A 25,260-nucleotide genomic window follows, 5' to 3' on the forward strand; every position below is an offset into this window, starting at 1 on the left:
CTTCACTTTAATGTACGTGCAGCCCACACAAATTAAGGATTTATTAATTACTAATTCATTGATTTACTTTCCGACTTTCAGATGATATTTTGTGTAGAAAATGTTATAAAAGATATGGAATGTTTTTACCAGATTTCTAAATGAAAAGCTCATTTGGCCCAATCCTAGTCAATTGAGTTAGATACCACTGGTTTAGACTATTGGGGACCCATAAAACACAATATTGTTCAAAAAACCCAAAATTCAATCGAAGAATTTTAATAAACATGTCAAAGACAACAACATAAAAACACATTTTGTATTTCAACAATAGAGCAAAGCATTCATCCAGATATATTTTCTATAAAAATAGACAGTTGATGTCAAAAAACAAACAAACAAACAGGTTACCATATTTTTTAAATAAATAAAAAAAAAATACTTATTTGATCCATGTTTTTCAATGAAAAGGGGCCACTGCCCCCCCTACCGTCAAATAGAATAATGTGCACACAGTAAAACAACCAGTGTTATTTAAACACTCCACCATATATTCACTGAGGTCGTGTTAAAAGCTTAGATTTTAAGTGTTCAATTAACTGATTTATTACCTAGTGAACCTAAAACAACCAGTGTTAAATAACACTTCAGTAGTTAACTTTTAACACTACCGCAGTACACAAAATGTCCTCACCTACAATAGTTGTTTGACTGTGCATGCAACATTTTGCGTTTGAATTCCCTTTCAGAACCAATGTACTTCGTTTCATGGTAAGAACACCATAAATGCAGTTTGCAAATAAATACAGTATCATTTACAATATATATGCAAAAGCGATGTAACAAAATATCCATCAAAGAATATAAGTAGTGGAAGAAATGAAATACATATTAATGAGCTTCGAGATCATTTCCCACTGTGAAACAAAAATCTTTGTTATTGCACGTTTGAAAAGGCCTCCCTGTCTTTTTCTCAGCAGAGGTAGGTAGAAACAACAAAACAAGGAAATTCATCGAAGGACTCACACGGGTTGCCTCCACCCTGCTGCACACAATACACTCGCCCAGTTTGCAGGGGAAAAGTCAGACTGCATTGCTCCTTGTGGACTAAGTCACCTGCCTCAACATGTGCCAGACTCACATTGTGCCAATTCACTGTGTGGACGGAGCTGAGGGCAAAAAGGACACACATACACATACACAATTGGGATTCCTTCAGTTTCACCTTCAAATATCAGCTGCAAAATTACCGGCCCTGGATAACAAGCCGGGAATCTTTTTTATCATAAGTGTCAAGGCTGCTTCGTGCTGTTCTTGCTGAAAAAGTGTTTATCACATTTGTGAGTGCTCGTGTAAGAGAAATTATGGTCTAAATGTCCCCTTTATAGAATATCTTATACTCTTATACTCAAAATATGCTTTTATACTCTTACTTTTATACTCTTATATCTTTATTAGTTTATGTTTCTATAGTACTCAATAAGTGTGTGGTTTTACGATTTTGCAAACACCTTCAAGGTCAGGAGAATAAGTTCTCAGGCACCAATGGATGTGCCTCTGATCAAAAAGCTAAAACTTGAAGGCCACTATGAGGCTTGCTAGCTGGTTAATCAAGATGAGTTTGCCTCCCGCATTCCAAGCCACTCGAAAGCTTGTTTTTCTTCTCACAGAGACGCATTGTGTTTATAAAGTTTCTCTATCCCTATTGCTCATTTATTATATTCGCCCGCCATCTATTGACCAACATTATACACTGCATTTAAATATGTGATTCATTTCCTGTGTTCATATGAACCAATCAGATGTGTAGTTGCCTTCTTGTGTTTTACAATAAATAAGCCTTCTGGTAGAGGAGGAGCGAGATCTCTACCTGATCCAATCCTGGAAACACACACCTCGGATGGAAGGGGCTGTCAAAAACCTAAATCTCAGACTCAGAGTGTGTTCTTTTAGTCTCTCTACTACAATCTCAAGTTTTAACCTTGAAATTCGTTTAAATGTTTGGTTCGTTTTTATCTCTTTTTTTATTTGGTGGGAAAAAAAGCATATAAAGCAACTTTCAAGTTTACAGCAATCAAGCTGGCTGCTACGGAAAGAAAAATAGCATCTGCCCGTAAACTTCGCATTTATAAATCGATGGTAAGACGCTGGAAACGACAAGCGGAAGAACTGGAGCAATGCAAAAGGTTGCTGTGTCTCGGTGCCTTTATCCCCATGTGCATTTATTAAAACTTTGAAAACTTTTTCTGTGTACTGTCTTTTTTTTAAAAATCTCATGTTTAAACGTGAGCACACGTGGCTTATAGAGAGGTGCGGGTAATGTACGTTCTGAATCAGGGGATGGTGTAATAATAGTCTGTAGTTTGCAATAGTCTGTGCTCTGTGCAGCCCTTTGAGACTCCTTGTGGTTAAGGGTGTCACAACTAAAAATGACTTGACTTTAAAAAATGTATTGGGTGCGGCTTATAGTCATGTGTGGGTTAGTCTAGAAATTATGGTATATCAAAGAAAACTTGAAAAGTAATCTGCAGATATAGGCGAATGTTACAGTTACTCAGCTGATAGAAACAAGAAAGCGACAATACTGAACAATGTCATGCCTTTCTTGCAATTTCCTGCGGAACACCAAACAATGTCTCACGGCACACTAGTCTTCTCCAGTAAACTGGTTGAGAAACACTGGGCTAAATTATGGTCCCGTGACTTAAATTCCTCCCCTGCAAGAATTTGATCAGTTATCATGCACAAAAGTGCCAAACTAGCTGGCTACACTTCCACGTCGAAAAGAATCACTTTAGAGCGCCTTGTTGCTAGCCTGAGTGCATGCACTTAACGGGAAAAATTGAGAAAAAGTGAGTATTAAAAGTCCAACATAAGATCTGAAAGTGGACATAGGATTAGTGCTGGTGTGGACACTTTAGAGTGCCTTGTCGTAGTGTTTAAAAGCCACACAATGACTTTCCGGTGTATAGATGGGAAAGGGTCCATTTTGTGGTTCCTACTTGCATATGGTTAACAACTGACAGTTGAGTAGAGTTCGGTTTCCGCAGCTTCATAACAATTCTGGCCTCTTTCAAATTTGTCAGTCCTTTGTGTTTGTTTTTTAACCATTTATCATTATTTTCGCTCAGCGGAATGTAGTGCTCTGGTAGCGCTTTAGCTAATCCCTTAAAAACAAAATAAAACAGCAGAGGAACCTTCTCCATTTAGAAAGGAGCAATTAGTGTAAATCAATCACAGAAACTGACACTATTTTAGCTTCCTAGCTGGATGAACGTGGGTAAAATATATCCAAGGCACATTTTCAGTCAGTAACACATCTCTTAGTTTCAAAACAGGGCATGGCTAAGTCCAAGCGTTACCCAGAAAGTCTGTGCAGCTATGGCTGACGCTTTACCTCGGTTGCTCCTGGTCCGTCTGTCCCCGGGCTCGGTGAGGTGATATCGTTTCACCACGTTGACATAATCCCTCTCCTCTGAGATGCACTCGTATCGGCCGTAGCTCTGGCGGCTCATGGCGGGGATGAGGAGCAGGCAGTGTGACTGCATCTGAAGGCAAGGACTTCTTTGACCTCCGTGCTTCCACGTGTAGACGGCGTGGTAAGACTCGATGGGGCACGACAGGTAGAAAGGGACGCCCACGGGCACGGCGGGCAGAGTCGATAAATCCTCGTCTACCGGTGGTGCGGCGTTCCTTCGGGTCCGATTCGCTTGATTTTGGTCTTATGGAAAGATGAACGATAAACTGTACTTGATAACCGTGAATTCTGGACTACATTGCGCATTAGATCAAAAGCTGCATGTGCAATTTAAATGAAGAAACTGAATTTTGTTTTTGTACAAGCCACATCGGATTTTAGGCGTTCCTTCGATTCCAGTTCGCTTGATTTTGGTCTTATGGAGAGTTGAACGACAAACTGTACTTGATAACCGTAAATTCCGAACGACATTGCGCATTAGATTAAAAGCTGCAAGTGCAATTTAAAGGAAGAAACTTAACTTTGTTTTTGTACAAGCCGCATTGGATTTCAAACCGAGGATATATATATTTATATATATCTAATAAAGTAACAAATTGTGCAGCGTTTAACTCACTCATTTTCAGAATGTCTCCACAACTGTAAGTTTTACTCAACTCGCGCAGCAGTCAATAATTACCGTAATTGAATTGGCTTTAAGATACACGCGGGAGTACAATCAAAACATACTCCACACAAAATTCAATATACTCTACTGACTAAAATTAAGAAGCCCGTTCACTCGCAACAGCCTGTGCATAGACTGGGCCATACAAGTGAACTTAAGCTCTCCCATCCCTTGCAAACATGATAAAGCTATAGAGAGGGGACCAAGTATTGCTACAACTATATGAAAAATCATTATACATAACTGCTTGAAATCTTTCTAACAAGTAGTGTCGGCAGATTGAATATATTAGTGTGACAGCATGTGACTAATTATCAGGTATATTTTTCCTATCAGGAAGGAAACTCTGACATCATATTAGGCTGTTTTCCGTACAAGAACGGTCATCCAGAAAATAATCATGGCCATATATAATGGTATATATTTTGAATTTATATTGTTTTTACTGAATGAATATCAATGAATTAAACAGATATCTACAGTAAACGAATAATGATGTCCTCCAACAAACCTAACGCATTATCTCACCATATAAATTTGTTCAAGGTCTCAATGTACATTACACAAAATTAACTTACTGCAGTTGTTTTTAAAAGTGTACAGTGCAGGTAAACTGAGGATTGTAAAGTTCAACAATTTATTTTGGCAAAAACGAGCCCCGCGACCCTACTGAGGATAAGCTGTGCAGATAATGGATGGATGGATGAGCTTGAAACTCATTTCATTTTTCTGCTTCTTCTCAAATTAAAGCAGTGAATTTCCCTGCGGGGATGAATAAAGTGTGCATTCGCAATGATCGCAGCAAGGCTTTAGGGCTAGGACCTTAGCTTGGCCTTTTGGCTGAGAGTAAGTGTCCCGGCTCCTAGGCTTTGTAGCGTATTATGAACTGACCGATAACGGATAATGGATAATGAATAATGAAGATAGATCAATAACCCTTAAAAACCCCAAACCCCCAATGCAATTGTGTATCACTACCTAGTGTCCAAAAGTGGAATTACCATTTGCTCTACAACAGAATCGACAAAAAAAAAAAAAAAAATCATACAAAGAAAGAATTTTCGTGTTTTTCCAATCAGCATACCTAAAGTTGATGTCGAACACACGCTTGTTTTCCCGTCGATAATGTTTTGAATGCCATGCCTATGGATAGAAAAAAATGTTCGAACAACAATCCATTTTTGTATCCTTCAGACAAAGCAATCAATGAGATATTAAATGTTTTTATTAGTGTTTAGACTTACGGGACAGTCGGCGTACATCCAGAAGGAGTCCAGGAACAATACGGGTCTCGAGCCAGTACGCAGTCGGCGCAGGATTTGTTATATTCGGCACAACTGCGGAGCTCCAGTACGGTGATTTTCTCTGCGAAACTCACCACTAGTTTTTTCTAGACAGACGAAAGAAATTAACACTTGCATGAAAAAAATATCCAAACCACACACTAATAAAAATGAATGGAAAAAACTCGGAAGAAAATACTAAACTACATAAATATATTAATTAATGAAATCCAATATGAAATGGATTTTGACAAGTTGTACCTTTTTGGAGTCCAGTTTCATCGCCTGCATGCTGGATTGATTGGGGATTTCAGTTTGGGAGATGATGAAAGGTTCAGATCCTGACTCTAGAACTTTATGGATCTTTCCAGTGTCTGTAGGATTACATATCTTGTTAAAAAAGTTCAGAAAAACAATTGAAACTCAAAGCTAGTGATGCACAGTCAAGTATATTTAGAAACAAACACAGGATGTGTTTGGCTTTGTTGTGTGTTGACACAATCAGTTCAAGAAAGGACTAAAAATAGCCTAATGCTGGAAAAGTTTGTTGTTCTGCAACAAACAGGACATACCAGTGGCCAGAAGTAGCACGTTATATGTGTTTTGGTCGGCCGCCTCGACTCGGTCCACGATGATCTTGGTGTAGTTGTTTTTGCTGACGTAGAACGGCCTCACTTGGTGGATTGAGTGGATCCAATCGCTCATTTCCGGGTGATCCCTCACAACGCTGATGGTGGCCATCGGCAGCGTCCGGCTGTTGCGTACGCACTGAATGGAAACACGCTTAGTTGGTGTTTGGATCGTGAAAATAACTCAAAATTGGGGGAATTTGCTAACGGATTTAGCGAAAAGGAAAAATTGTAGGTAGAAGCTTGATCCGGGAACAAATTAATCTCAGATCTTCAACGAGCTTTATCTGTAAGAAATAGCTGAAAACCAATAAATCCCTTGCCGGTCTCCTTAGATCATCCAAGCTAACCCAAAGTTGTCAGGACTAGATTGGGGATAGGACCCACTCGCGTAACGTTACCACAAGTTTTATTGAAGGAAGAGAAAAGGTTGCGCTCACGATCCGGCGATTGCTGGACGCGGAAAGCAGGTCGCTCTGAACGCGGAAGTGGGACTTCCGTGGCGAGCGATGGCGGTGTCAGGAACGGTAGCCGGGATAGAAGAGCAAAAACGTGGTCGGGATCGAAAACAAGTCGAAAGCCAGGAGAGGAGAGTAGACATGGTCGAGTTTAAAAACGGATCATTATTCGGGACGGGAGAACAGACGTGGTCGAGATCAAAACAGGTCGTGATTCGGGACAGGAGAGCAGACGTGGTCGATATCGAGACAGATCGTAGCGGGAGACGAACAAGAGCAAAAAACGGGACAGGCGAAAAAGGACTGGCCGTGTAAAAACAGAGATTCGCAGACGGACCGACCATAGGGGACTGACAGGAGAGAGTTTAAATACTGACAGGGAGCCAATCTGTCAACAAGCTGCAGCTGGCGCCACACGGCCAAGAGTGTCAATGCCGAGATCAAGGGAGGACGCTTTACATCTGCAACAATGGCGACCAAATGATAAAGGTGCTGTATTTGAGTCAGATTGGGATACTTTTCCAGCTACTAGTAACCATGGAAACCAGTACTATCTGTCTCATGTAGGGGCACAAACTCCAACCCAGAAAAACAGCCTGGAGAAGGATGGACATCAGCAGGCTGTACTTACCCTAGACCACTGATTTCCAACCTTTTTGAGCAACTTTTTTAATTGAAAAACAAAACAAAACGCAGCACACCACCAGTCAATGCTGTTGCATCTCCACTAAAAGTAAATCCAAATACTTTTACTATACTGCACAAGCACGCAAATTGGATAATTTCTCACGGCACGGTGCGCCAATTCATTACTGTGCCGTTGTTTGAAAAACACTGCCCTAGACACACCACAGTAAGTGGCTCTTTGAAGACCCAGTTCGTTAAGTGATCCGTGAACCATAAACTATGCAAACTATAAATTAATTTTACCCACCACAAACAATGTTTCGTGTGACTTCAAGGGTAATAGAAATGATATTCCGGGCATAGTTATTACCCAAGAACCCAAATACCTCAGTCCAAAGTCACTGCTGTTACTCTTTTCATTTTATTGTTTTTATCCTTCATCAGATTTATTTGAACTTTAAGACCCAGTTTATGAAATGATGACCATCTAAATCTCTTAACCTCAAATCCAACCTGCTGGGTCAAAAAATGCATCCAAAATATCCAGCCTTCAACCCAATCTGCTTGAACAAATAAAATATTCAGAATTTGAACGCATCAAACCATTAACTCAACTAACTTGTTGAAAAATAATTAACTCGGAAAGTCCAATCTACAACCAAATGTAAAGGTAAATGGTCTGCATTCATATAGCGCTATTCAAGTCAATGAAGACCTCCCAAAGCGCTATAAAATGTGCTTCACACTTACCCATTCACACACACACTCACACACCTATAGCAGCGTCAGCCATGCAAGGCAACGACCTGCTCATCGGGGGCATTAGAGATTCAGTGTCTTGCCCAAGGACACTTCGACATATAACTAGGAGGAGGCGGAAATTGAACCTGCGACCTTTTGATCCCAAGAGGAGCGCTTTACCTCCTGAGCTACTGCCGACCACATCTTGGTCAAAAATTTTAATCTAATACATTCTATCTTCAAATGTATCTTCTGTGCCAAAAATATATTACCCAGTCAATCTTCCGTTTGTTGTGTAAAACATATGTAAATGCAAATACTGTATATCCCAAGTCTCAATTTGTTGGGTCACAAATAATCCTCTATCACATCCAATCTTCAACCTAAACTGTTAGGTCAAACCTGACTAACCCAACAAATCTAATATCCACCCCAAACAATTTTGTCAAATGTATTTTACCCGACAATCTAAACCTTAAAATCAATCAGCTGGGTTAAAAATCATTACCCAACAAAAACAACTGATAACCCAGTCTTCTGGGTGTTTTTTAAAAACACCCAACACACCCAATCTGTTAGGGGATTTCATGTTTTTAACCTATCTAATATTTCCTCAAACCTTCTAATTGTTAGATGATTAACCATCTCATCTCATCTCATCAGCCGTACCGCTTATCCTCATTAGGGTCGCGGGGGGGCTGGAGCCCATCCCAGCCATCTCCGGGCAGTGGGGCAGGGGACACCCTGAACTGGTTGCCAGCCAATCGCAGGGCACACAGGGACAGACAACTCATTCGCTCATTCACACCTTACATGGCTGCACGGCCGCTATTGGAAATGTGAAGCACACTGTAAAGCGCTTTGGGAAGTCTTGACTTGAAAAGCGCTATATAAATGCAGATCATTTCATTTCATTTACACCTAGGGACAATTTGGACCGCCCAATTCACCTGAAATGCATGTTTTTGGAAATTGGGAGGAAACCGGAGTGCCCGGAGGAAACCCACGCAAGCACGGGGAGAACATACAAACTCCGCACAGGAAGTCTGGAGCTGGATTTGAACCCACGACAGGTTCCCATGACATGAACTGTGCCGCACAAGCGCTAACCACTGCTCCACTGTGCTGCCCGATGATTAACCAATTACATACTATTTTCAACCCAATTTGCTTGGTCAAAAAAACGCAACTTGATCTACTGAGTGACAAAAATGTACCCAACGTATTCCATTTTCAACTCATTTTTGTGTCATAATTAAACACAAATACCATTATAAATTCGGTGTCCTGCATTAGAAATAAGTTAAAAAAAAAAATCCAACTTTCAACCTACTCTAATCTTCTGGGTCAAACAGTATTATGTAAGAGAAAATTTCATTTTCACCCTAATCTACTTTGTTATTGTGAATAAAAGATACACAGATACAGATTCCAAGATTAAATCAGGTTAGGTTGGGTCATTTTCTGTGGCAAGTAAATCTCTCATTCTTAGTCGTCATTTCCATTGCAGAGGCCTCCATGAGAAGTTCGATTCCACCCTTTGAGGGAAACGGTGATGCACACAAACATTTTCCTGCTCCCGCCCCGACACAGTTCAACAACCACTGCTGTCATGTGACAACACATATGAGACAGAAAAACAAACCCAAAATAACACTTACGGTTCCTGGCCTCGGTTCTGGAATAGCTTCGTCATAGTCCTTGAAGGTGGAAATGTTAAAAATGCCTTCAATGGTTTCAATGGAATAAATGCAGAGCGCAGTGGCGTTCCTTTAAGATAAAGAGAATTATTCACAATTGAGGGGGTTCAAATGGAATTATTGAGGTTGACACTGTGTATTATTTGACCACTAGATGTCGCTGTACTCTGCGGTGCAACTGAAAATTAGTAAGTGTAGTCAAGTCATGTTTATTTGTATAGCCCTACAACGAAGCACAAGGGGGAACACAAACTATGGGGACTTAAAAAAAAAGCACCTTTTTTCTTCGGATTTTTTTCCGCAACCTTTCACAAGCTTTTTGTTTTTTGGGGATACCCTTATCAGTAAGATGGCGGACAATCATATCACAGCTCCCTCTTGGTCAGGGGTGGGCAAAGGTTTCGGGATGTAAAAGTTGCTAAAAGGGACAGGAGGAAGATAATTTTTTATTTAATTTTTTTTGTATCTACTTATCCAGTCTTGAACTCGATACTTGGACAATACATGAGGAAAATAGATAACGTAGGCCTATCACTTTTTTGCATCCAAATAAAATATTTTTTGCATGATCGAATCAGGTAAAAAAATGAAAAATAGAGCCAAAAATGGAGATAAGTCTTTTTAGAGTAGCAGCAATGATATGCATTTAGACAAACGTGCAGACGTTTAAAAGTAAATGTTATATATTTTTTGTTTTTCTCTATAAAGGGGGATTACCTCATGTGCGGTCCGTTCTCAAGGTTTGTTCATTTTCCTCAGGTTGAGGTTTTGAGTTTTTCCTTGCCCTCATGTAGGTTTTAGATCAGCGGATTGTGTAATAATAGTCTGTAGTTTGCAATAATCTGTGGTCTGTGTAGTCCTTTATACAAATAAACATGACTTGACTATAAATAAACCATTTAATCAAGTTGGTTTCAAAATGCTACACTTAAGTAATAAATTATGTCCCCTTTTTCAAGCCTTAAATTCAATAATATGCATTAAAAAAACAAAAATTCTATTTGAATAATGGGGACAATGGGAACAAACCAAATCAACAAATTTTTATTACTATCACTTTTTTAAACCATTTTTTACAATGTGGGCATGTAAACACTATTTTTTTGTAACTGTTGCTGTAAAACTAGAATGGCTCAATAACTGTTCAGTCACATCAATGTAACGTTAGCATAAACATAAAAAAACCACAACCATTACTCATCTGGAGTTATAGGTCATCTAATTTTATAATTTAAAAACAAGCTTCAATATTTACTCAGCATGCTTGAGTAATACTTGTAGGGTGGAGCAGGCAGGACCACCCTGGTTATTTATAGCTCTAAATATTCATACTTCTCCATTTTTGTGAGTGTTGACTTGGTTACACTGAATTTCCCAAAATCAATAGTAGGCATTTCAAGTCCGGTTTTAGCATGTAAAGGGGAATCACATAGATTTACTTCTAGTAAATTTTAATGCGTTAACTACAAATAATAACAATTATAGAGACCCTTACAGTTGAGTAGTAGTAATTCCTTACATCAAAGAGTCTTTTCATCTTGTGAAGCACTCAACTTATCAACTTTTTGCCTGAGGAGAACAGGTGGATTGTCATATTTGTTTTACTCCCGTCTGTTTGATGTTCCTTGTGTTGTATTAACATATTTCCCTAGACAACGCTGCTACCCGTTGTAATAAAATAGAGGAGCTACTCAGGTTATAATCAGAAGAGAATCACGCCTAAAACGGACTACATCTCCTCTTGAGGCTAAAGAAAAATGTCTCTTATTGTGTGTTTTATTCGGAGATATAAGTTGATAAACCCACATTTTGATGGATTCAAGGAAAACAAACAAGATTTGTTTTTGGCTATAGATAGATCGACAGATAGATAGAGATATAGAGATTGTCGTGATAACTCATTGCCCTCACTTGTGCCCGTTCGTTTGGAGCCAGCTGCTGCTTGTTGCCTGATTGATTCACCTCCTATTTAAACTCAGGACTCCAGTCACTCCGTTAGCGGAGTTCTGCATATGCAAGGCAAGCACTTTGACTCTGCCTTGTGTCGGTCCCGTCTTATCCGTATCCTACTCGTCTGTTCCTGATTTCCCGTCTGTCTCCGGTTATTGACCCGTTTTTGACCACCGACCACGCGTTGAACTCCCGCTCCGGCTAACGACCCGTTTTTTGACCACCGACCATGCTCTGATCTCCCGCTCTGGCTATCGACCTGTTTTGCCCATTTGACCACCCCCCGATCTCACGCCCCGGCAAATCCACTTCCGCATACAGATCACACTCCAATACCAAGAGCTGCTTGCTTCCCCTGTCCAGCGAGCACCGGATCGCTGGCGTTTGTTTCCTCGATATCCCAATAAACTTTTGTGTGAAACGTTATGCGTTTGGGTCTACCATTTGTTCTGGTTTTGACAGAGATGGAGAGATAGATAGATAGTTCACTACACATTTACTATACCGAAACATGTATAAGACATTGTTGCGAGTACCGATACCTAGAAAAATATCACATTATGCCCATCCATCATTATAATAATTATGGTTAGATTAATACATATTTATTATAAACAGTTTAATTTTTCAAGTAAGAACAATGCAATCTGGGCAATCTGACATCACTGTTTGTACCTAATGAAATAACTGACCAATGGCTGTATTTCTGCAATGGGTCGTTTTGCAGAATCAGCGGTTATTAGACCCCCCCGCACAGGACCTAATAGAAACGCTAAGCTTGCACTTTGCGTCGATGTGTCAGAATCATCGACTTTGAGTAAGAACCCAACAAAACGAAGACAAAAAGTCCTACCAGCTGCTGGTGAATATGGCGTAAACTCTGGTATCCCGCCAGTTTTGAGCGTGTTGCACGAAGACGTCCTGCAGCCGGTTGAAGTACAAAGACTCCTCCGGGAAGCCGCAAATCAATCGAGCCTTGAGAAAAGACGTCCACGTATTCTGGAAAAAGCGTTTCGAACCGCCTTCGTCTGTCTGGAAAGTAGAAAAGAAAAGAGTTGCATTTTCATACGTCACTGGCCAGTTGGTAAGGAGAACAGATAGGGAAAATTGGAGGTTGCTGTTTGTGTTGTGTAGCACCAGTCCCCAATGAAGGCCTGTGTACCCAATTTAAGGCCCAAGACTCTTTGTAATCACTCATTCCTTGCGGCAAAATTGCCGATCTCTCACATGTGTGAGTTGTCCTTAATTGTACCTTACAAACTCTAGCCACTCTGGATATCCACGGATCGGCTTCCGGGTTTTGGTCGGAGTTCTTTTCGCGGAAGAAGATGTAGATCTTTTCATTTTCGGGGTTGTCTTTGCGCTTGACCAAGGAGGCGGAGACAAACGTGGGCTCTGTTGAAGGACCACAAATAAACTGAGCATAACTTTAAGGATTTGTTTTCTTTTTTAGACCAATGCCAATATATATATATATATATATATATATATATATATATATATATATATACACTGTGCATGTACCAGAGCCATATCCTCATAGTGGTAGGTAGCTAGAGTAAAGAACACAATCAAATTTTTGACTCTTTCTGGGAGATTGATACAGATTCCCTTCCTTTTTTGAGATACTAACCCTTTTGGTATCATTTTCATCATACCAATGCCATTCTTGTTATTTGTGACATACTAACCCTTTTGGTATTATTTTCATCATACATTTTTTGATATTTGTGACACACTAATCTCTTTTGTGTTTATTTCGGCATACTAATCCCTTTCGCGTTTTTTTGACGTTTGTATTTCTTTTGACATACTGACATCTTTTGTATCTTATTCGACATAACAGCCCCTTTCATATTATTTTTAACATATAAACCATTTTAATATTTTTTGGACATCTTAATGTCACAGTTGCCATGGCGCCCAATTGGCCCCGCCCGAGTGGCGTTAGCTGCGGCTCGTTAACAGATTGGCTTTCTGTCTGTTTTAAGCTCAGTGCTGTCACGCTTCCCTTGTCAGCCCGTCAACGAACTTCTGCCACGCAACACGTGGGTTTCGACTCGGTCCTGTTCCTGCTGGTATTTCCTGCCCGGTATTGTTCCCGTTTATTTTGTCCGGTTTAATTTCAGTTTCCAGTTTTGTTTCCGTCTAGTTTTGTCCTGTTTATTATTTTCTCCAGTTTTCGTTCCTGTCTAGTTTCTCCTGTTTATTTTTGATATCCTGATTCATCATCTATCCTGTTTGTCCTGTCCTGTCTGGTATCGACCCCATCTGTCCGATATCAACTCGGGCAGTTGGAATTGATCTCGTCGGTCTCTGGCTTCCTGTCTTTCCATGTCAGACTGCTGCCTAACGTGCATGACTCCCCATATTCGGTAAAATAAAAGGCTTGTGTTAATATGCATTTGGGTCCTGATTCGGTTCTGGTTCTTGAAACTTAACCCTTTTCGTATTATTTTTGACATACCCCCCCCTACTGTGCTTTTTTTCCAACATGCTAATCCTTTCCGTATTGATTTCAAATATAATCTAAATTTTCTGACCGATGAATATTTTTTAAAATCCGCGTAATATGGGAGTATTTTCGCCTACTGTTCGAATCAATACTGCTTTTTTAATTAATAAAGTTATTTTTTATCACTGGCTAAATAATATACACTGTGCCCTGGAGCCACTGTGCTAAAATATTTTGGCAAATGGTGTTGTCACGGTAGTCATGGCGCCCAATGTGGCGCGAGCTGTGGCTCGTTGACAGATTGGCTTTCCTTCTGTTTAAGCTCAGTTCTCTCACTCTTCCTTTGTCAGTCCGTCAACGAACCTCTATCCCGCAAGACGTGGGTTTTGACTGTCCGTTTTTCTGCATGCATTTCCTGTCCGGTATTCTCTATTTTTGTCCTGTTTAATTTTGAGATCCTGTTTCGATATCCATCCTGTCTATCCCGTCCTGTCCGGTATCGACCACATCTGTCTGGTATCTACTCAGGCAATTGGTATCGATCTCGTCGTTCTCTGGCTTCCTGTCATTCCACGCCAGACTGCTGCCTAACGTGCATGACGCCCCATTTCCCGTAATATAAAAGGCTTGTGTGAGAAATGTCACGCATTTGGGTCCTGATCCTGTTCCGGTTCTTGACAGGTGTACGATTTTGTCTGTTTGTCTTGCAATTGTGATGAGGACACCTCCAAATATACCCTGGTATTAATGCAATACCGATACCAGTTATCAGTACTCCTTTCGAAGTTTTGCACCTTTTGCTTCCAAATTTAGCACCGACAGGATTAAAATACAGCACTTATGACACAACATGTTTTTTTCTTTACCTGAGAGCCAACCGTCGTACATCCACACATTGGCCCTCTTTCCCGATTTCCTTCGGAATTGCAAGGAGCTTCCGTCACTAGACAGGGGGGCCACAGTGTAAAGATCCTCCTCTTAAACACAAGAGACCAAAACAGACCCCACCACTCTCACATTATTATTGTTATTATCACTAGGCGCCTTTAATCTTGCGTTCCTGAAGGAGCACGTGAGTCGATAGGTGCCGTTTAACATACCAACTCGGAGAGAGAGCGAGTTCTGCTCATACGTGAACGGGGAAAGACCCGTCCCGTCGTATTCCTGCGTCACATCGGCAGACTGAAATTAGGAAGATGGACAGTTTAACTTTAATATTTGACCAATCTTGCCATATGTTAAAATATATATGTATATATATATAGTAAATATATGAATATCCATGAATATATGCCATATAAATGAATAACACATAAATAAATCATGAAATACCAATATACATGACATAAATAATAAATAACTAAATAGTCTGCATTCATATAGCGCTTTTCAAGTTACCGAAGACCTCTCAAAGACCTCTCAAAGCACTTTACAATGCGCTTCACACTTACCCATTCACACACACACTCGCACACCTATAGCGGGTTCAGCCATGCAAGGCGCCAACCTGCTTATTGGGGGCGTTAAGGGTTCAGTGCCTTGCACAAGGACACTAATCGCATCAATAAGATTCATAAAGGGCAGCACGGCGGCGCAGTGGTTAGCGCTTGTGCGGCCAGTTCATGTCATGGGAACCTGTCGTGGGTTCAAATCCAGCTCCAGACTGCGGAGTTTGTATGTTCTCCCCGTGCTTGCGTGGGTTTCCTCCGGGCACTCCGGTTTCCTCCCACGTTCCAAAAACATGCATTTCAGGTGAATTGGCCGGTCCAAATTGTCCATAGGTGTGAATGAGCGAATGAGTTGTCTGTCCCTGTGTGCCCTGCGATTGGCTGGCAACCAGTTCAGGGTGTCCCCTGCCCACTGCCCGATGATTGCTGGGATGGGCTCCAGCACCCCCGCGACCCTACTGAGGATAAGCGGTTGCAGCTAATGAGATGAGATGAGATGAGAAGATTCATAAAATTCTGTGACTTATGATTTATAACAAAATAAAAAATTGAGCTGACATTTTAAATTAATTTTGAAGAAAATACTGGAATGATTTTTTTTAAACTCTATTCATGTTGACCACGGCTGAATTAAGCCGTGCAAGTTTAATTGTATTGAAGAAACATCATGAGATTCTTCTGGCAGTTGTTTTAATTTTTGACTGGAAAAAATGATAAAGCTGAAAAACTCTCATGGGTGATTAAGCTTGGTGTTGATTGGTTTTCCCGATTACACAGGTATTTGTTTACCTTTACATTTGTCTTTTATTTTGTCATTTCATTATTTCAGTATGCCCTGCGACTGGCTGGCAACCAGTTTAGGGTGTCCCCTGCCCTGTGCCCGAAGATAGCTGGGATTTTGTTGTAATGAATTTTAAAATTTATTTTTCCATGTATTTCGTCATCTATTCTGTCATGGATTTTGTTGAGTGTTATGTCATGTATATAGTCGTTTTCTTTGTCAATTCATTTTATCATGTATTGTGTCATGTTTTGTGTCGTGTATTTTATCATGTATTGTGTCGTGTATTTTATCATGTATTGTGTGGTGTATTGTGTCACATATTTTGTCATTTAGTATGTCATTTAGTTTGACGTTGTTTTGTCGTGTATTGTATTATGCATTTTGTGAATGTTGAAGAGGATCTACAGAGCAGAAGTAGACCAAGAGGAAGGCCGTGATTGACGTGGATGGATGGTGTTATGAGTGCACTGCAGGAAAGAGGTCTAAATATAATGGAAGCTAGAGCTCTTGTTGGTGATAGGAATGAGTGGAGAGGTGTTGTAAAAGGATAGTGGGATGTTTGGACGCGTTCTAAGGGATGGGCAGGGCACCTGTATGATGCAGCAGGGGTAAACCAGTGAAAGCTGTCGGGCCCTGATGTTGAACAGAAGAGTGTGTTCTGTCACCCTGACCAGAGTAACATGGCTGCTTTCTTGTGTCCCATTTAATCTGGAGCATGACCAACTTGGGTGCCGAGGTGCTTAACTTGTTTGGGTGTTTGGGCATTTGGGTTGACCATGGTCCAAAAATTTTTGTGTGTTTTTTTTTTGCTACTTTTTCCCTGTTTTATTTTCTTTGTTTTTGTGTATGTGTTTGTCTTGCTGTCGGTCACCCCTCTCGAGGGATACGACCAGGGTTGATAGATAGACAGATAGATAGAATGTTGTTTGATGTTGTTTTGTCACGTATTGTGTTTAGTATTTTGTCCTGTATTTTGTAATGTATTTTGTTACATCAAAAAATAAGTAAATCAAAAGAGGAGGTGGGCCAATCGCCTGAGCTTTTGGTAATCATTGAATAAAGACATTACATTTGATTGGTGCAAACTTATATCAACCAAACGGGAAAAAGCTCAGCCCATGTGACCCGTCCTCTCACTTGAATAACATTTTGTTGTAACAAAAAAGCACTACAAAATACATGACAAAAGGAAGAAAAAATGCACGACAGGATACATTACATAATACACGACAAAATAAACAACAAAATAAATAACGATACAAAAACCTAACAAAATGAATAAATATACAAACAAATTGCATTTATGTCATTTATTTCGATAAAGCATGGTTTATTTATCCATCCATCCATTTTCTGTGCCGCTTATCCTCACTAAGGTTACGGGGGTGCTGGAGCTCAACCCACCCAACTCACGGCAGTGAGCAGGTGACACCCTGAACTGTTTGCCAGCCAGTAACAGGGCACACTATGACAGACAACTTACCCGATTATTCACACCTAGAGACATTTTGGACCAGCCAATAAACATGACATGCATGTTTTTGGAATGTGGGAAGAAACTGGAGTGCCCGGAGAAAACCAACCTGGCACAGGGAGAACATGGAAACTCCGCCAGGGGAGGCTGCGTTATCTGGTTTATGTATGTGTTCATTTATATGGCATATACCTGTAGGTATACATTTATTTATAGTCATAGGAGGATTAGTTCTTGAAAAGCGAAGGCACACTTTTCAAAGTGACTAACATATGCGAAGGGTGGACTTACAGAATTCGCAAGCTTCCAACAGTGAGGCCTTTTCCCGTTCGTCCCACAGACAAACAAATCGTCCTCAAACCTCTGGATGACTGTGACAACATTTTCACAAGGGCCCTGTGCAAAAGCCGTGTCTTTTAACACACTCATTAGCACCAAAACATCATTAAAATCGTCATCACAGTTACCAACCTCCTGGCACCGCCCGTCCCTCGTGGCCTCTAGACGGATTTCCTGACGAGAAATAATTGCACCTCGGTGACTTCAAAGTAATGAAAAAAATCTGCAGCATTGCTTGTTTTGGCCTCATAACGACACTTAAAACGATGTTGCATGGAATTACCTTGATGAATTGGAGCCCAGAACCTTTAAAGAGACTCAACTGTGGTCAGGTTTTATGGCACCTCTGCCATTAAGTGAATAATAAATCTACATCCTGGTGGCAGCTTTGTTTGAGAGTGTGTTTTTTTTTTATCTCATATGGAACATTGATTTTAGTCGAAGTGAAGAAAATCAGGTGGGAAGCAGATAAATTTGAATGTACAGAAAAACAATAGACTGTCAAAATCTGAGTTTATTTTATCATTTTTGGCTGTAATTCACTGTCGTGTTTTCACATCTATAGCATCTATCTATAGTTAGTGGTTTAAACAGCCTCGGTCCTTGGGGCACCACTTCTCGTGGTGTGTCTTGGGTAAGTATATTCCTTTTCAGGCCTGTTTCTGGGGTTTACTCCCCCTATATGAAACAGAGCGTACGTGTTTTCATGGTTACCAGTAGCAGGAGAAGCCTCCTGACTGAGGCGCAGCCCTCCATCCATGCATTATCTGCACTGCTTATCCTCAGTAGGGTCACAGGGGTGCTGGAGCCCATCCCAGCTGTCTTCGGGCAGTGGGCAGGGCACACGCTGAACTGGTTGCCAGCTCGTCGCAGGGCACCTAGAGAGACACCTCACTTGCCCTTTCACACCTAGGGACAATTTAGACCAACCAATTAACCTGCCATGCATGTGTTTGGAATGTGGGAGGAAACTGGAATGCCAGGAGGAAACACACGCAAGTATGGGGAGAACATGCAAACTCTGCACAGGAAGGCTGGTAGCTGGATTTGATTTTAGACCTGAGATCTGTGCCGCGGACGCACTAACCACTCAGCCTGGTGCCACCTATCCCTTTCAAGGCCTGTCTTTTGGGTAAGCTCCCCCTACATGAGACAGAGCGTACTTGTTTTAATGGTTACCAGTAGCAGGAGAAGCCTCCTGATCCGACAGATATGCAGCACATTAATATATTGCTTTTTTTTTTTTAAATCTATTATAAAAATAAGAATAATAATATTTAAGAAATACAAAAACATCTATTTAAACTATATTCAAACCGTATCTTAAACTTTTTTTTAGCAAAAACACATCCTAAATTTATCAAAACTGTTCATCAAAGGAAGTTAAAAAACACTTGAAAAAATAAAACGTGATAAAAATACATAATATAATCATTGTAAATGTAGTATCTTCACTCAAATAATTATACAGAATAAAAAAATATCAAAAGGAGTAAAAAACAATTTTTTTTGAAATACAGGAATGTATTTAAAACAATCCTACTGTTATTTTTTCAATATTTTACTCAAATATATGAAAATAATATGATGTCTATATTAATCAAATCAATCCAATTTAGGTTCTCCTAAAAATAAAATTTTCCATTATTATACACGGTCCTTTTTAAAACAAATGAACTCAATTTGTAGGAACTTTACTTTCAACAACAAAAAAATCTTTGCTGATTTTCTCTACAAAATGCCGTTCTTCTTTAAAAGAAAGTCATCTCATTTTGGGTCATTGATTTATACAATATAACTCAAATTTTGGTTCTTTTCCTGGCAATAATTTCAATACAACCTCAAATCTCAATCAGGGTAAATATTTTGCGAGTAAATATTCCAAAACGTCTGAGAAAAGGTAATTGCCTCCTGTCAAGATAATTTGTCATATTTATTTGTACAGCCCTTAATCAACTTTGTTAACTTAGTAAATGTTCTGTATTTCTATAGCGCTTTTCAAGTCAATGAAGACCTCCCAAAGCGCTTTATCCATTCACACACACACTCACACACCGATAGCAGCGGAGGAGCCGGGAATCAAACCTGGGACCTCTTGATCCCGGGACAAGCGCGCTACCTCCTGAACATACTTCACCGCAATTTGAAATATTTTACATATTTCAACAGTTTTGATTTGTTTCGCCAGGAGCTTAAAAGAAACTTTTAGCAAGTCTTTAAAACTCCTCTCAGGGAGTCAATTCAGCCCTGCAATGTTACTAGGGAATTCAACAATAAATGCTCAGGGGCGGCCATTTTTCTTTTTGCTGTCCAAAGATAACAACATCATAGTTTCTCAGAGCCGAGGCAACGACCAATCACAGTATCTTGATTGGCTGTTAGCAGAGACCTGATCAATTGTGAGTTTATCTTAACTTCAATGACTCTATGTTCTTCTCATGTCATACAAGAGATCTGGCAGAAATATTCATCTCTGAGTCACTCTTGCAATTTCCACATTTCCTACGACCTTATCCGGATATCATGCTACGTTTGGACTTCTTATACACATGGAAGAGCGATGAAAGATCTCATTTTATGCCTATTATGTGTATGTTATATATATTTAAAAATGCAGGTTTAATGACAGTTTGTGCATTTCTAAGTATTCAAATCAATATTGTTGTTTTTAATGAATTGAGTCTTTTTAACACTAGGAGGCGATAAATAATGCTCAATTTCACTTAAATGTATTATCTCACAATAAACATTCCTAAAGGTGAGGTGTGTAGTTTGAGGTGTCCTTAGAAGTGGAAAGTTTAATATTTTCTTGATTAAGTATTTGTTAACAATGCCCAACTGAAATTGTGCTTTATTTTCCATTGCACCTATCTGATTTTGTCTTTCTTTTATCGGGCCTGTCCGGAGTGGAACAAACCCCTAAAAATATTGTTTTTGCATCTAAGAAATGCCATGTGAAAACTAAGCAAAAACTAAATAACTGGGGATATGAATTACACAGATATAGTTCTTAATCAGATCACAAAACAGACATGTACTGCACATCTCATAGTTAGGGCAGACAAACAGGAGATTAATCTGGTTCAAGCTCCTACGCCTTGTATTTTTAATGCAAAGATCAGTACAATTAGCAATGCGTGGGTTTGCTGCTTGGGGGCGGCACCCCCATAGCAGCAGGTCAGTTCTCACAATGAGCACCAATGAGATTGATTGTTATTATAATAGATACTCTTATCATATACAGTATTAAGCTGAAAATATAGTGATGGTGATGATAATGACGATGATGATGAAGTGACTGTGCATCCACAGAACCAATGTAAATATTATTCAGGAGGTGTTTTTTACATGTAAATACAAAATAGATTTAGCTGTAAGACACAAATATTAAGGAAGTCAGGGGGTAGGACTGAAAAAGCCTATGCCTCTTCCCATTCCTTTGCGAACATAGACGATAACATTCTTTTTGTTTTTTTGACTTGTTGTTTTGTTTTTATCATGTTCGAAATATACTTTTCATTGTTGTTGTTATTTATTCTGAATATGCATTACAAGAACTGCAAGGCTTCATGATTATTGTCAAACAATTTCCCAAAACAAAAACATGAAATAGAAAAACAAACGAGGAAGCTACATAAACCAAAAAACAAAGGAAGAGAAAACAAAATACATTCAAAATAATTAATTCATTCTTACTTGCACGCAAATCATGGATTACTCTGATGACATCTCCTGACATAAAGTCATAATTGCAGCCTTAAGCTTTCAAATCGCACACCCCATCTTTAATTGTGCTCAAGAGTGAACATTTCTGTTAGTCGGTGTAAAAACAAGATTTAAGAGAATTTGATTTTGAGCGTAAATTAGGTTGCCACTAACCTCCCAGTTTTCTTCTACAAAAAAGTGTGACTAAATTATGCCAACAGTAGAAATACACGCCCTAAAAACCTGCAGGCAGAACATGAATGACTTAAACTGTAAATAAGCACACCCACAACATGGAGAAGCGATTAGCGTGGAAGCTCATTATGTCCCCTGCTTGCGGCTGACGCTGCACTTTGCAGAAGAAGCGTGACTCACCTGAGTGATTTGGTTGCGACCCAAGTCGAGCTTCCACACAAAATCCGTCCCTCCTGCATAAAAGTCCCCAGAGTCCTCATGGTAAAACAAAACGGTGTGATTTTGACCCGCTTTGTAGAACAATGTTCCACTGATGATGTCTGGAAGATAAATCATAGATAGGTTATTTTCATTTGAGGAAGTTAGGGGAGGTCATACTGGGCTCACACGCTGACAGCAACTATGACAACACCTGCAGCACCAAAGCATTGCAGCAGCTGTGTAAACACATATTTTGACTTTCGGGAGAATGTGAACCTTCGCCAACCGTCCCTTTGGATAAGACTTAAAAAATTCACGTTGAACTTGGTGCACATGCCAAAGAAACATCCTTTCCGCAATAAAAAAACGATAATTCAGCAACTTTCTTATAACGCTTATCCTCAGCAGGGTCGCGGGTGTGGTGGAGCCCATCCCAACTGTCCTCGGGCAGTGGGCAGGGACAAGGACACCCTGAACTGGTTACCAGACAGTCGCAGGGCACACATGGACAGACATCTCATTCGTTCATTCTCACCTAAGGACCATCTGGACCGGCCAATTAACCTTAAATACATGTTTTTGGAATGTGAGATGTAGGAGGAAATCTGAGTGCCCGTAGGAAACCCACGTAAGCACAGGGAGAACATGCAAACTCCGACAGGAAGGTTGGTAGCTTGATTTGATCCCATGACCTCAGAACTGTGCTGCGGACGCACTTACCACTCATCTGTTGTGCCGCCCCTTCTCATAATGAAATCTTCAAAATATTAAAAACTTAACCATATTAACCATAACAAGTGTCTGAAACTCTTGACAAAAAGTTACCGGACACACGGGCAGACAACTCTGAAAAGTTGCCTGCCCCATTTTTCACAACTTCAAACACAATAAGACGACTCATCGCAATAAAAACATTGTTGCAAAGTATTAAGGTTTGATAATCACAATATTTAACAGAACAACACTTTAAAATTATTTTTATTAAAAATCTACTTATAACATTCATTGCATGTATATGACATCGCTGTTTTCCATCTGCCATCAGTATGTACCTGTATTTACACATCTTTATTCGTGCAATGTTTGCGTTGTGTCGTCTGCTACAAGCCACGTGAACTCCTCTTTCCATGATGCTTTTAATGTACGTTTACGTTTTGTAGCGTCATAAATTTTGATATCTTCCTTTGAACTTTTCTTCTGGGCTGAGGTTTTGGCTTGATTCCTAACCACTTATCCATTTTTTTTGTGTTCTCTGTGCGTCTACTTCTGAAAATGACATGCAAATGCACAACCTTATAACGCTCGGAAAGTCCAGAAGCAAGTTATTTGATGCAGGCTTCTGATTGGTTGCAGAGTATGCAAATTTCCTAACCGAACGAAGATTTCGAAATCGGAATAAAGCAAACCTTTGATTTGAAAAAATATATATATATATAAATTTGGAGAAAGTTGACGCCCGACGTAAAAGATGCACGCCCCGGGCGTCCGGGCAGACGTTATTTCAGACACTGCCATAACCATATTAATGTCTGAATATTTTCCACTAGTATTTTTCTACTTTTCACTTAAAGGTTCAGTGTGTATTATCTGACCACTAGATGTTGCTCTATGGTATACTGCAACTGAAAACAAGTTCTGAAAAGCACAAAGGAAAATACAAACTACGGAGACTCAAAGTGACCAAACTGCACCATTATACTTCTCTTTTTTCCCAGCCTTTTATTAGGTTTTTGAATACCTGTAGCAGCTAGATGGTGGACAATTGTGTCAGCTCCCATTAGGTGAGGATCACGGTTTATGGATCCCTTAACAGCATGGGTCGTAGGGGCACCAATGAGGTTATGTATAATAAGTTCTAATTTACCAAAGAGTGTTTAAAAAATGCATGTTTACATGATAGATCATGAATTTTTAATTATTATTTAAATCCGTATTGTCTTTTGTTTGTTTTATGATAATCTTTTTAATTTTTTACCACTTTGAGGCGCTTAATAATACACAATGTCCCTTTAAGACCCCACAATGTCATGTTACGGTCAAAGTAAGCTTATTGTTTTCTATATCTACAATTACATACCTAAAAACGAATATGTTTCCCAGGTATTTTATACGTTTTTTGATCCTTTCAATTGTATACACCATATAACAATTTTTGTATGGGACTATATGTTTTTAATATACTGCTGTGTATAATAAACAACACTAGATTTACTGCAAGTGGGGAAATAACTAAGAAAGATCCCGAAATCATTGTTTTTGCTTTATATTTGGTAAATAACATACATGTTTTACACAAATTATCTCTGCGCTTAAATAGGGGAATTGCAATCATTAATAGGGGGGGAAATGGCTGAGGTTGACAGATATGTAATTAACATATTTTAGGAGTAAAGACCAAACGACAGTAAAACAACGAGCCTTCAATTGTAAATTTCCTCGTTCCTTAGTCGGATTTTTGTGCTCGTTTCATAAATATAATTAAAATGTACTCTTTTTTTCTTTCCTTATTTTATTCCTACTATTCTCACAGCTCACAGTCCAACCTAGATTCAGAAGCCTAAGAACCCCAATGGAACCCTCGAGTAAAAAAATAGATCAATTAATTACACAATAAAATATTATTTAAAAAAAATGAATTAAACATAATAAATACTATCTGTTGAAAACATTGTTCACTACGTTGTTAACAATAATAATACATAATTCTAATTTTAGCTCGAAAAAAATGAACGGAAGAGAGGACTCACCGTTGCTAAGGAGTCTGGGAATATCCCTTGATCCAAAGGTCGGCGTGTCCTCGGAGGCAACGTGAAAATGTGCCAGAAAAGACAAGAGAAGTCTTAGAATTAGTTTCATCTTGTCCTTTCGAGTGCAGTCATCCCTGAGCGACTGATTCGCATGCAAGCAGGACTTCTCTTGTACACTCAGGACTGACTCATGCACGAGCACGGGCACGGGCACGAGCACGCCCCCTACTGCCTCTTTAAGTATAAATGTTAAACGCTCCTCGCGGCTTTCCCAAGTAAACATCTTAAGCGATCAACTAAAGCAAGATAAATGTGGTGGGTGTTATTTAATGGCTGATTTGTGGGAAATTTAAAAAGTATATAATCCTCAGAGAGACTTTTATTATCAATTAAATGTGTT

The 25,260-nt window shown here is 39.6% G+C and overlaps 1 protein-coding gene across 3 annotated transcripts; it reads right to left on the reverse strand.

The window, feature by feature from the left end:
- Positions 1 to 242: 242 nt before the first annotated feature.
- On the reverse strand, positions 243 to 25,059 carry sema7a (semaphorin 7A (JohnMiltonHagen blood group)). 3 transcript variants are annotated; one of them, XM_088340172.1, is made up of 15 exons: positions 24,861 to 25,059; positions 22,093 to 22,232; positions 18,145 to 18,186; positions 17,965 to 18,069; positions 15,068 to 15,149; positions 14,834 to 14,944; positions 12,765 to 12,907; positions 12,366 to 12,544; positions 9,524 to 9,632; positions 5,980 to 6,175; positions 5,669 to 5,781; positions 5,369 to 5,514; positions 5,209 to 5,267; positions 3,377 to 3,700; positions 243 to 1,148 (listed from the first exon to the last, which is right to left on the reverse strand). In XM_088340172.1, exons 1-15 carry the CDS (start codon positions 24,967 to 24,969, stop codon positions 1,132 to 1,134), a joined length of 1,875 nt encoding a protein of 624 aa, XP_088196298.1. In that variant the 5' UTR covers positions 24,970 to 25,059; the 3' UTR covers positions 243 to 1,131. The 3 variants fall into 3 exon arrangements, with proteins under 3 accessions (XP_088196298.1, XP_088196297.1, XP_088196299.1); XM_088340171.1 differs by having other exon boundaries at positions 243 to 3,700; XM_088340173.1 differs by lacking the exons at positions 17,965 to 18,069; positions 18,145 to 18,186 and having other exon boundaries at positions 243 to 3,700.
- Between the last annotated feature and the right edge of the window lie 201 nt (positions 25,060 to 25,260).

Source organism: Urocampus carinirostris, chromosome 7, assembly GCF_059441175.1.
Source record: "Urocampus carinirostris isolate Australia breed hairy pipefish chromosome 7, RoL_Ucar_1.0, whole genome shotgun sequence".
Classification (NCBI taxonomy): Eukaryota; Metazoa; Chordata; class Actinopteri; order Syngnathiformes; family Syngnathidae; genus Urocampus; species Urocampus carinirostris.

Coding starts and splice junctions, on each gene's coding strand:
- sema7a (XM_088340171.1), bottom strand. CDS start 24,969: ATGAAACTAATTCTAAGACTTCTCTTGTCTTTTCTGGCACATTTTCAC. Junction 18,070..18,144: donor GGGACGGGCGGTGCCAGGAG/GTTGGTAACTGT, acceptor GCTTTTGCACAG/GGCCCTTGTGAAAATGTTGT. Junction 12,545..12,764: donor GAGTGGCTAGAGTTTGTAAG/GTACAATTAAGG, acceptor TCTACTTTCCAG/ACAGACGAAGGCGGTTCGAA.